The sequence below is a fragment of the Dendrobates tinctorius genome, unplaced genomic scaffold, assembly GCF_039654945.1.
Source record: "Dendrobates tinctorius isolate UK_male_01 unplaced genomic scaffold, ASM3965494v1 ptg000035l, whole genome shotgun sequence".
Lineage (NCBI taxonomy): Eukaryota > Metazoa > Chordata > Amphibia > Anura > Dendrobatidae > Dendrobates > Dendrobates tinctorius.
Window position 1 is genome coordinate 31,081,079 of NW_027361703.1, and position 13,560 is coordinate 31,094,638.

Here is a 13,560-nt window from a genome sequence, read left to right on the forward strand (position 1 = left end):
GTAATTCGTTTCTATAGTATTGGCATCGAACAAATCATTGCCTTAGGTCCATATTGTTCTATAATAATACAGGTCTTAAAATAATTTTCAGAAAGAAAAAATCAATGAGAGATCTTCTTCAATACCTTTGGTATATTAAAGTATTTATAGAAGCTAAATGTAAGAGAAGCAAGGCCAAAAGGACGTGGAAGATTTGTTACATGCTCTTCTGCTCCCTGGATTCACATAGCAAATCAAAACTGTGCATACTGCATGCTAGAATCTAAAGTAGATGCATATGTTAGTAGTGTCCAAAGAGGCACCATAGAAATAATGGATTGCTTTAATATAAGTCAATATGAATACATGGGAATTGAAAAGTTTTTTCTTTAACAATGTGAGAAATAGTAATAAAGGATTTTTCTCTCTTTATTGATGCAAACATATAAGTATTAGCATTAATATTTGATTCACATACATATTTTAAAAAGTAGCTGAATGTAAAAATATTGTATTTCTCTGATTTACAGGGTTCCAGCGAAGAGGAACAAGCTCTTGTTACCAAAACCGGATCTACATTTGCAACACAGCATCACCACTTGCTTCACTGTCTGGAAAAGACCACGGTAGGGAAATTGAAACAATTTCCTTTAGTTGAAAACAGAATAACATGAGCTTTGTGTGAGTTATATTCCTGATGAGCTACAATCGCTCTTGAAAATATTTACAGCCGAGACAATCACTCAGTCCAGTTCTATTATTTTTACATTACATTTTTTTCTCCAAACAAGAAATTATTGTTGCCCTTACTGTTCATGTTTTGACATTTTTAGAAGTTAGTCTTTGTATGTCAGTCATCTCCCTTTAAAAGGTAATCTACGAGGCATGATTTAGTAAAGTAATAATTTTTTAACATTATTTTCTAAAATTCATTTTTATTTTTTTAATACAATTTACAGCTACATGTAAAATTATTCACGCCTTACCTATGGGTTGACTGCACCACAGTTATAAACAATATTAAAAATAAAAAAATTTATACATTTAAAAATAATATTAAAATTTAAAGCAATAATGAAAAATACAAAATGTAAAACAACCACTAAAAATGTTTTTCTGGAAGGTGGAAGTTGGCCATTTTGCATGGTGGTCTTCTGCAGGTAGGGTGGACAAATGTTTGTTGATCACACTTGATGTTCTTTCTTGCAGTTCTGATAACTGTAGTAGACCAATGATAAGAATGTGTTAACTAATACTAGAAATAATATCCGATTTGTATAGTAAACATACAGTTACTGTATAACACAAAAGTGAGTACACCCCTCACACATTTGTAAATATTTTATTATAGATTTTCATGAGACAACACAAGATATCACACATTGATACGTATATCAGCTTGTGAAACAGTGTAAATTTTGTGTGCCCCTAAATAACTCAACACACAGCCATTAAGGGCTAAACTGCTGGCAATTCCCACCCTGTTATAAAAATGTTAGATGGGTGCCAGATAACTATGGAGGAGTATTGAATTTATCAATCTTGTTAACAATACACATTATCCAAGTGAAGTCATATTAGCCTTCTACTAAGTAGAATATACCCCTGCTGATGTCAATTATCTCTATACCTGCTTTCTCCCCAGAATAAAGACCATCTGCCTTATAAAGTATGGTCCCGTACTCTAACTTTATGAATATATTGCTTTATTTTCTTGTACTGATCCAGCACACAGCCTGTATTTTAGTCAATTCTCCTGCACAGCTGTATTTCCAAATGTGTTAGATGAGTTTTCTGTCTTCCTGAGAAATTTGTCCAAAGAGGTAAAATATGGAAAAAAACAATAGTAATAAAAGAACATATACTCACTGGTTAAATCTCATTGCCATTTAAGTGCTAATAGTCCAGTCTTCCTCATTGAGCATTGTTTTCTTGGGTGCCACAATGACTAGCTCATGTTCCATTAATGAATGTTGCAGCAGCGAATTCTTGACCACAGAGATGTACCAATGAGGACAGAGGGTGAATGGAGTGGTCATGTGTGATAATTTGGCAAAACATCACTACAGTCAAGTAAACAGTGACTAGTGAGGAGGCAGGACTGATACGTCAGGATATTTAACCAGTGACTATACGTCCTTTTAATACTTTAACATATTTCACCTACAGCTCAAATAAGGACTCAGAAAACCCCTTCAAAAGGGTTTTTCAGTCTTAACAAGTTGTTACATATTCAGTGAATAATTGATAGCTATTAGACTGGTGTAGTTCCCAGAGATGATACCCTATGGATCACAAGGACTGGAAACTTGTGCTTCCTGCTATCCATTGGCTGCAAAAGGAGTTGAATGTATATGACACTAAGAATGCCTAGTGCAGTACATCTTCAGTGTCACATAGCTCCCAACCGTCCCACATTCAGTGGATCTGTCCCGATGCCTCAGGGCTTTGTCCCTACTTCTAATACTCAACTGTCTCCAATGTCATCATCACTCAGTGGCTTCTGCTCATTTGAGAGTGGGGCATCTCTCTGCATAAATTAAATAAACTATTCCCTTCTTCTCCTGTGATCTTGTCTCACGGGTACTCAAACTCACAACTCCATGATTACAGGCAGTAGCTATAGCTATGAGCCACAGCCCAATTGATAAATATGGGAAATTTTGGTAATCTTAAGCTGTATTCCAGGCAACAGTCCCAGAAGCAGATTATACAGGTATAAGGAGATACATTGTATACAATAGTGTATTTCTATGTTTCTGTATTCTACAGGTGAAGAAAAAATCAGTCTGAGGAGCTGGCCGTGGATTTAAGACTATTGTACCAATGGACGTAGAGTAGAGTCCATAGCTCTAACTACTAAAAATAATGAAAAATAATTACCAAAATGTCATTTTTCTTTTTTTTTGTGAGTCTCCACAGGACTTGAAGCCACAACCTCTATCATTACCTGTCAGCTAAAAATATGGAGCCATAGACTCCATTGATGTCTTTGGGAGAATTTTGTGTACATGACCTGTAATGCAGGCAGTGACCCCACAGGCAAATCATACTGATAACATAGAGACACATTGAATATTACAGTGCATTTCTATGTATAAAGAATAAAATAAAACATTTTTTCTTCCTATAAAATTATTAAAAAAAATAAAATATTACAATAATGTCATGTTTAATGCACTTTAAAAAAAAATATCACAAATAAGTGATTAACATGGACATATTTAGTGACTCTGTAATCGTAACAACTGGCACAACATAGCAATCAGATTATTTACTCAGGCGATGAATGACGTAAAAAAATGCCGTGATTGATTTTTTTTCTCTATTAAATCTATAAAAAAAATTTAAAAAAGGTAACCCTGAGGCCTTGTTCACACGTAGAGTAAATGCTGCTTTTCAGGACCAGTGGTGGATAACGCGTCCGACACGCCACTCTGCACGTCGTGCTGAGCACTATTACCACACAGATCTGCCACACCGATACAGGCAGCACCACTTCCATCTTAAGTGGCACTTACCATATCACTCTGATTCATCTATTATTCAAGCTAATTCACTTGTCCATCCGACAACTTTAAAGTAAAGTATATGGTAACTGATGAATGTCTGGTTGTAGACCGAAACATTTTCTGTTTACTACGCTGTGGACATTAAATATTGCCATTGATCATATTAAGTTGAGTGCCGAGTCTCTTGTTACATTACTTTTCAATCATGCTTCCACAGAATTTAAAAAAAATAAACCTCATGAAATTGGACAGAAATTATGTTAACCCTGAAAATAATATGACAAAAGGGACATGTTAAATCAAGGTGTGTCCACTAATTAGCATCGCAGGTGTCTACAATCTTGGAATCAGTGCGTGAGCCTGTATAGAGGGCTACAGATACTCACTATGCTGTTTGGTGACATGATGTGTATCACACTCAACATGGACCAGTGGAAGCGAAGGAAAGAGTTGTCTAAGGAGATTAGAAAGAAAATTATAGACAAACATGTTAAAGATAAAAGTTATAAGACCATCTCCAAGCAGCTTGATGCTCCTGTGACTACAGTTGCACATATTATTCAGAAATTTAAGCTCCATGGGACTGTAGCCAACCTCCCTGGACGTGACCACAGGAGGAAAATTGATGACATATCAAAGAGACGAATGGTAACAAAAAAGCCCAGAAAAACTTCTAAACAGATTAATGGTGAACTTCAAGCTCAAGGAACATCAGTGTCACCATCCGTCATTATATGAGCCAAAGTGGACTTCATGGGAGACCACCAAGGAGGACATCATTGTTGAAAAAAAATCATAAAAAAGCCAGACTGGAATTTGCCAAACTACATGTTGACAAGCCACAAAGCTTCTGGGAGAATGTCCATGGACAAAAATGGAACTTTTTGGCAAGGCACATCAGCTCTATGTTCACAGATGGAAAAATGAAGCATATCAAGAAAAGAACACTGTCCCTACTCTGAAACATGGAGGAGGCTCTGGTATGTTCTGGGGCTGCTTTGCTGCATCTGGCACAGGGTGTCTATAATCTGTGCAGGTTAAAATGAAATCTCAAGTCTATCAAGGAATTCTAGAGAGAAATCTGCTGCCCAGTGTCAGAAAGCTTGGTCTCAGTAGCAGGTCATGGGTCTTGCAACAGGATAATGACCCAAAACACACAGCTAAAAGCACCCAAGGATGGCTATGAAAAAAACATTGGCCTATTCTGAAGTGGCCTTCTATGAGCCCTAATCTAAATCCTATTGAGCATCTTTGGAAAGAGCTGAAACATGCCATCTGGAAAAGGCAACCATCAAACACGAGACAACTGGAGCAGTTTGCTCTTGAGGAGTGGGACAAAATACCTGTCAAGTGGTGCAGAAGTCTCATTGAATCATTTGATTGCAGTGATTTCCTCAAAAGGTTGTGCAACAAATACTAAGTTACTAGATTATGGCCCGATGCTATCGCATCGGGAGGATGCGATAGCATCACACCTCTTGCCATGTTAACCCTCAACACCCACACTCCTCAACACACACTCCTCTCACCTTTCACCATCTCCACTCACTCTTTCACTCCACATACGACCCCTTCTCTCACTCAGTCTCTCATACTCACGCCGTCATCGCCACTGCTCCACGATCCCCGACATCTTCTTCCGCTGGCGCCATCCTGGATCCAGACGTTGTCCACGCCGGCGACATGTTCTTGCGGCGACGCCATCTTGAGTATCGTGAAATCCCGCGATAGTCAAGATGGCGTCGCCGGAAGAACATGTCGCCGGCGTGGACGACGTCGGGATCCAAAATGGCGTCGACGAAATCTCGCGAGTTTTCGCCGACGCCATTTTGGATCCCGATGTCGTCATCGCCGGCGACATGTTCTTGCGGCGACGCCATCTTGAGTATCGCGGGATTTCGCCGATCCAAAATGGCATCGCCGCAAGAACATGTCGCCGGCGTGGAGGACGTCTGGATCCAGGATGGCGCCGGCGGAAGAAGATGTCGGGGATCGTGGATCAGCGGCGATGACAGCGTGAGTATGAGAGACGGAGTGAGAGAAAGGGTCGTATGTGGAGTGAAAGAGTGAGTGGAGATGGTGAAAGGTGAGAGGAGTGTGTGTGTTGAGGGTTAACATGGAAAGAGGTGTGCGGTGACGTCACCGGTTACAACTGGACGGAAGTTGTTACAACCGGAAGTTGCTTAGGGTATTTATTATTATAGAAGGGTACCATCATTTCTGTCCAGGCCTATTTCATGAGGTTTTTTTTTTTAAGTTCTGTGGAAGCATGGTTGAAAAGCAATGTCTGACTTTCATTTGTTTATTTTCTTAGATTTTTTATTTATTATTACTTTTGTCAGATTCAAGTTATTTCTGTCACCATTGTGGGTTTTTCTGTCATTAAACGAGGGGTACCAACAATTTTGACCATGTGTGTATGTGGAGCCTAGAAAAAAATCGGATGTAAAAACTGCAGCCACTTTTTTAAGTGCAGAATCGAATGTTTTCAGTACTGTAAAAAACACATTAAAACGCGACTTCACATTTACAAGAAAAACTCATCAAATAAGGGGTAAAAAGGGAGTAATAAAATCAGCAAAAATTCAATAAACAGAGAAGCTTGTGTAGTTTGAAGAGAACAGAAAACAAAAGACATTATTTCTGCTATTTGTGAACAAGGACTTACAGACACAAATAGAATAGAAGGACAGCATCCAAACTTGAGTGAAGTAAATAAATCTTCTTTTATTCTGCCAAATACAGTGCACAAGTTTGGATGCTGTCCTTCTGTTCTATGCATTTGGACACTGCATCTGCGTCTTCAAATTTGTACACAAAGAAGCCAGATGTCATATAGTAAAGCTTAAATAAAGATGAGAACGTTCTAGCGGCTCCAACTGTGAATGAATGAACAAAAAATAAATCCAGAGGTCCAACTAGAGATGAGCAGGACGCACAAATGATGTCTTGTCAGCCCTGGCTAATCAAAAAGCACAGGTTTCCCATCCATTCGCCAGGTACCACTGACGTGCCCACTCAATCATAACCCCATGAATCAATCTGCTTATCTCTAGTCCAAAACATCCTGAATAGAACGGACAGTCCCAGATCTGGATCTACGCCCTGCAGTCTTGACCATTTACTAAATTTCTCTCACTGCCACCGCCCCTCTGACATCTCCTCTTGGCAGGGTAGAAAGAAATGGTAAATGGGCGTGGATTGGAGTGTGGCCAGGGCGTGGCTAAAATTTGCTATGGCGCGCTGAGCACGCCGCAGGATATGTTCCTCTCTCTGTTCTTCAAAAGTTGAAAGGTATGGTGTCATAGAGTTTGTGTCATGAGTAAATGTGCTTCAATCAACTCCTTCTGATCACAGTCTTGTGGGTAGATGAGAAGTAAATAAAAAATGGTAGACACAAGTACTCTATTTATTGAGGGGATCTCAGTGGTCATACTCACACCAATCTATCAGATATTACCTATCCCATGTCAGATAGCTGCTAATTTGTTTAGGCTGGATAACCCTTTAAGTTCTCACAGGACTCCCTGCTTGTTCATTGTCTTAGCTTTCTGTGATTATTTGCAATATAGGAATTGGCAATTTTAAATCAGGGATTCCACTTCTCCAGAATTCATTGATTTCTGATATTGCATCATAACAAAACAGCTAAACTAATCAGGTTGTGCAGGTTCAGGATCATTACTATAATAAAGCACTATTTTTAAGATTACTTAAAGAGGTTGTCCAATCCTTCGGATAAGTCATCAGTGTCTGATCGGTCAGGGTCCGACACCTGGCAACTTCGCCAATCAGCTGTTCTCAGTATTGGTGGTGGCTGGCCAAAAATGCTGAATTGCAGAGCTGCTCCGTCTTCTGATAGTGGCCGCAACTGGGTACTACACATCCGCCTCTTATTCAAATTAAAAGGAGGCAGATTTGCAGTACCTAGCTGCTGCCACTATCAGAAGATAGAGGAGCTCCCCAAGTGAGCATTTCCGACCACCGCCACGGACACCGAGAATAGCTGATTGGAGGGGGGGTGTCAGAGCCCGACCGATCAGACATTGATGGCCTATTCTAAGGATATGTCATCAATGATAGCGTAGTGGAAAACCTCTTTACTTTTTATGAAAATTATATTATAGTATAAACTCAAAAGTAATAGTGCAATATAATAGTATAATAGGATACAAAATGTGGAAGTGAGCATAAAAAAGGCAAAGTTACCATGCAATAGCAAAATATTCTCCAATTAATGGGCAAAAGCCATGGGGTGTTTCATAACTTTTTGAATTAGAAAGAAAACTATCCATGGGGGAGGAATAGCCATTTCTCAGCAATAAACATTTTCGTTCGGATGAGGGTAAATGAGTGCTAAATGGGAACAGTGGACACCTCTAGTGGGGTCTTATCTGAGAACGAAAGAATTGTGCTTCAGGCAATCATTATAGCTAGAGGAAGAGAGTCTGCAGAGATAAATAGTAAGATCAGGACAACCCTATACCATATACTCTACGATGTCGTATTGATGCCATAGAGGTAAGTCTCCTTCTTTCCTTGCCTGCTAGACTGGAGAATGGGCACTATGTAATAATATATATTTCCTTGCAGTTGCCACATCTGGGGATACTAGTCACAGCTGGGTTTTATTTCAGGGGTCGGGATCATGATGCCTGATTGCGAGAGCTGTAACCATGATTATGTCTATGATGAAATTACTGTACTGTATTAAACAGTTATTCTTGAAAGCATTTCATCTATAGAACTAAGGAGATGAGGTTTTCTTTTAGTATACCACAGCTGGGTCTCCGAACACACTGAATAGGTGGTGTGTAACTACTGAAATGACTGACTATGTGCTAAGTGTCTGAGACTGTCCTAAGTTCTATCAAATGTCTTTTCTATTTCCACCAACTAAAATGATTCACTTCTACATGTTATAGCAGTAATGCACATATGAGACTACTGCAATACACAGCTTGCAGTCTTGCAGCTTTTTTTAATCCCTTGCCTTTCTTCTTTATCGATAGCAATGACTCATGCCAACATATAATGAGTAACTATGGCTCTGCATCCGCATACATCGGCATGGCCTGCGTACCTAATGCTAAAGATAGGGTACGCAGGCCGCATGCCGACGGAGGCGGAGCTGACCGGAGGAGGTGCGGCCATGGGCGGAGCTTCACGGAGGAAGTCCGTATCCCTCTGCAGCTCCTCCATATGCTAGTGTGAAACTAGCCTAAGAAATGTATATATGAATAGAATTCATGACATTGTCCAATCAGTACTGTCAGCGTGACACCCTGTAGGTGCGCTACCTATTGACAGATGGAATATATTCATTTGTTTCCAGGAAGAACAACATGGGTACAGCACAATGCAGGATTGTAAGGAAAGATGCTCCATAATTCTTATGTTATGGGGAATTCAAGGATTTACTAAAACAGACATGTCAGGAAAGCCAACAGCTACTTTCTTTAAAAGGAATACGTCATGAGATTTTTGATACCTCATCTGAGTGCTGCAAGTTATGGGGGCAGAGACCATGATTCCTGCAATGTGTCACTTACTGTACTGCTTGCTGATCAAATCACAGTTTTTACAGCTGCAGATCTAGCAAGTTCTCTTAACGCTGAGCTCTGTGTAACCCCACCCACACCACCGATTGGCAGATACAAAGCTCATGAATATTGAGGACTACGTGGCACAAAACAACTAGTCCTCTAGTGACAATCTCCTGATGACAAAACAATGATTTTATCAAAACTACAACAAGCAGACCAGTAAGTGACACATCACTGGAATCGGGATCTTTGCCTCCTCACAATGCTTCTTTCAGATTAGGTGATAAAAATCTGGTGACAAACTTGCTTTAAACATTTGCAGTTTTTTGTGCTAATATATCTCTGCAGTCAGGTTGTTATGTAGAATTGATGTTTCTCTATATATTCTGACGGATTAGACCCTATGAAATATTAGTACACATTGTAGGAACTGAGCTTAAAGAACCACTCCAGCATTTTTTTATTTTAGCCCTGGAATGGTACGAGTAATATAAGTTCCCTTACCAGTCATCATCTTCGGCTCTTCCCGGCATTGCTCCTGTCCCACGCCACCATCTTGTGACTGCAAATTCACAAGCTCTCAATGGAAGTCTATGAGACCTTTGTTCTGGCATTGTTCTGGCTCTTGTAGACTTACATCGAGTTGTGAATTTCCTGATCGCTCAGCAAACACTAGAGCGATCTGGCAAGTCACAAACTGCTGGAGACCTACTGGAGTGGCGCTGATAACAGATAAAGACAATAACTGGTAAGTATGAGCTTAGGTGCAGAGAACTTAGATTAGTGACTCTAACTCAATGGTAACGTTTAACAAAAATGCTGGAGTGGTGCATTAATTAAACTATGTCATCTCTTAGTTTCAGAAAATATTTAAACTCCAAAGGAGTTAATAGTTCCTTAAAATACAGAGTCATCAATGCCCCTGTACAGTTTTGCTTCATTGATAGGACAGCTTTATCTCCACAGGTGTGAAACATTTCCAATTTATTATTATTATTATTATTATTATTTATTTACATAGCACCATTGATTCCATGGTGCTGTACATAAAAAGGGTTACGTACAAATTAGATATCACTTACAGTAAACGTACTAACAATCACAGACTGATACAGAGGGGAGAGGACACTGCCCACGCGGGCTTACATTCTACGGGATGGTGGGGAAGGAGACAGTAGGTTGGGGGATGCAGCAGCTCCGGAGTTAGTGAGGCGGTAGCTCCGGTAGTGGTGAGGATGCAGCGGGGTCATTGCAGGCTGTAAGATTTCTTGAAGAGGTGGGTTTTCAGGTTCCATCTGAAGGGTCCAAATGTGGTTGATAGTCGGACGTGTTGAGGCACAGAATTCCAGAGGATGGGGGATATTCGGGAGAAGTCTTGGAGGCGATTAGGTGAGGAGCGAATAAGTGTAGAGGAGAGAAGGAGGTCTTGGGAGGACCAGAGATTACGTGAGGGAAGATATCGGGAGATTAGTTCATCTGGAAGAGATGGCTTTGTAGGTCAGTATTAGTAATTTGAACTGGATACGCTGAGGGAATGGGAGCCATCGAAGAGACTTGCAGACAGAAGAAGCGGAGGAGTAGCGAGGAGAGAGATTAATTAGTCAGTCAGCAGAGTTAAGGATGGACTGGAGAGGTGCAAGAGTGATAGCAGGGAGGCCACAGAAAAGGATGTTTCAGTAGTCAAGGCAGGAGATGATGAGGGCATGCACAAGCATTTTAGTACATTGAGGGTTGAGGAAAGGATGGATTCTGGAGATATTTTTGAGCTGGAGGTGACAGGAGGTGGAAAGAGCTTGGATGTGTGGTTTGAAGGATAGAGCAGAGTCAAGGGTTACTCCGAGGCAGTGGACTTCTGGTACGGGGGAAAGCATGATGTCATTAATTGTGATAGATAGATCAGGTAAGGAAAATCTGTGAGATGGAGGAAAGATTTGTCCACATTGAGTTTGAGGAAGCGAGAGAAGATGGAGGATATGGCTGGTAGGCACTCAGGGATTCTGGACAGCAGAGAGGTGACGTCTGGGCCAGAGAGGTAGATCTGAGTGTCATAAGCATAAAGGTTATACTGGAATCCATAGGACTTTATGAGTTGTCCCAGGCCAAGTGTATAGACTGAGAAGAGTAGGGGTCACAGAAAAAAGGCAGCGATGCTTACCTGCCCAGGCCTCCAAACAAATGCAGTGGACCCGATTAAAGATGGCCTTGGTAGGTAAGCATCTCTGCCTTTTTTCTGTGATTTTTTTTAATAATTTGAGGATTTTTAAGTCCTCTTTTTGTGTCGGTGAGCTCTTTTTAGAAGAGTAGGGGTCCTAGAACAGAGCCTTGGGGGACTCCAACAGAGAGAGGGTGGGATGAGGAGGTAGTGTGGGAGTGGGAGACGTTGAATGTGCGGCTGGAAAGGTATGAGGAGATCCAGGATAGGGTAAGGTCTTTAATGCCAAAGGAGGAGAGGATCTGTAGTAGGAGGCAGTGGTCAACTGTGTCAAAAGCAGAGGACAGGTCTAGAAGGAGGAGTATAGAGTACTCTCCGTTAGCTTTGGCTGTAAGTAGGTCATTGGTAATTTTGGTCAGGTCAGTCTCAGTGGAATGATGGGGACGGAAACCAGATTGTAGATTGTCAAAGAGCAAGTTAGATGAGAGGTGGGAGTAAAATTCAGCGTGGACATGCTGATCCAGGAGTTTGGAAGTGAATGGGAGTAGCGATATTTGGTGATAGCTGGACATAGCGATTGGGTCGAGGGTTGGCTTTGTGGTGGGGGGGCCGGGATTGGGGGTGGTCCACTGCTTACCACGTCCGGACGACACAGACACCAGGCGAAGCAAGGACAAGACGGAGGCAGAGTTCAGTTGTAACAGTTCCGGATTTTATTCGTCTTCCTCCTGACGACCACAACCACGCACCGCAGCCTCTTTACAGTTCTCCGTCTCCAGTCAAGTCACCTTCCCCACAGCTTTTGAAGGATTGGCGTGATTGTGGCATGTTTGAAAGCAGAAGGAAATGTACCAGAAGTTAGTGATAGGTTGAAGAGTTGGGTTAGGGATGGGATAAATGTGGTGGTGAGAGTGGGGAGGAGGTGTGATGGGATGGGTCGAGTGCACAAGTGGTGAGGTGCGATTTGGAGAGGAGACAAGTAAGCTCCCCTTCAGTGATGTTGGAGAGGGAGGTTATGGGGTTTGTGAATTGGTCTGGTATACAGGGGGGTTGTGGTGGTTGAACAATAAAGACTTGCCTTGTTTGGTCGATCTTATTTTTGAAGTGTGTGCAAAGTTCTCAACAGAGATGAGGGAGGGAGTTAAACATTTTGAATAACTGTTTGAGGTTGTAGGATAGGGAAGATATGAGGGTTATGAAGTAGGCCTGTTTAGCAGAGGTGAGGGTGTGGTAGGGGGCCGGGAAGGGGCGTGGTCCACTGCTTACCATGTCCGGATGACACAGACACCAGGCGGAGCAAGGACAAGACAGAGGCAGAGTTAAGTTGTAACAGTTCCGGATTTTATTCATCATCCTCCTGACGACCACAACCACGCACCACAGCCTCTTTACAGTTCTCCGTCTCCAGGCTTGGGTACCAGCACCTTTTCTCCAGTCGAAGTAACGTCCCTCGTGGATCTTTCGCTGGGGCTGTCCTAGACCAATCTACCTCTAGCACTTCACCTGCTCGAGGTCGTCATCCAATCAGTACCTCCGGGGCCTCGTCTGTCCTGCAGTCCGTCGGGTCAGGGCCTCCCCCCTGACTGTCTCTTTCCTGTCAGTCCCCTGGTCGAGCTCTTCACTGTTCTCCATCTTCTGCCGAGCTCCTCCCGGGACTAGCCTGCCTGGAACCCCAACCAGTCCTATTTATCCCCTCTCTCACCGGGAATTCCCCTCCTGGGTTCCTATCTCCCCGCCCCCCATGACTAAGCGTTTCTCAAGCCCTAAGCTGCTGTTGAGTCCTGAACTACTCCCCCCTGCCATCTTGTCATTTCTAGGTACTGCACTCTCTTGTTTGTCTTTCCCAGCTATCACCCTGCTGTCCTTGTCAATCTCCGTCCATAGTGCACCAACCGTTCCCTCCTACTTCCAGTCAAGTCCGTCTGTCAAGTCACCTTCCCCACAAGGGCAGATTTAAAAGTGAGTGTTGCCTGTTTGAATGCAGTGAAATCATCTTGCGAATTTGTTTTCTTCCAACGTCTCTCTGCAACCCTGGACTCTTGCCAGAGCTTTTTAGTGATGTCATTGTGCCAGGGTTGTCTATTGATACATCGCACTCTGTCATGAATGAGAGGGGCGACCGTGTCAATAGCTGATGCGAGAGTGGCATTGTGGAAAGCAGTGGCACTGTCTGTGTCGTGGAGTGAGGATATGGATGCCAGTGGTAGAATAGAGTCAGAGAGCGTGCGGGTGTCTAGGTGTGCGAGGTTTCTGTGGGGGTGCGCATGTTGCTGGACATGTGTGACAGGTGAGGAGGACAGGGATGAGAAAGTGAGTAGATGGTGGTCAGATACAGGAAGAGGGGAGGTTATGAAGTTAGATAGAGAGCAGA

The 13,560-nt window shown here is 42.2% G+C and overlaps 1 protein-coding gene across 2 annotated transcripts in view; it reads left to right on the forward strand.

Moving 5' to 3' along the window:
• KCND2 (potassium voltage-gated channel subfamily D member 2) overlaps window positions 1-13,560 on the forward strand; it is an 802,199-nt gene that overhangs the window by 704,213 nt on the left and 84,426 nt on the right. For both annotated transcript variants that reach the window (XM_073573367.1, XM_073573368.1), the window contains exon 4: window positions 510-605. In XM_073573367.1, coding sequence (XP_073429468.1) covers window positions 510-605 — 96 coding nt within the window. The remainder of the gene's footprint in view (window positions 1-509; window positions 606-13,560) is intronic.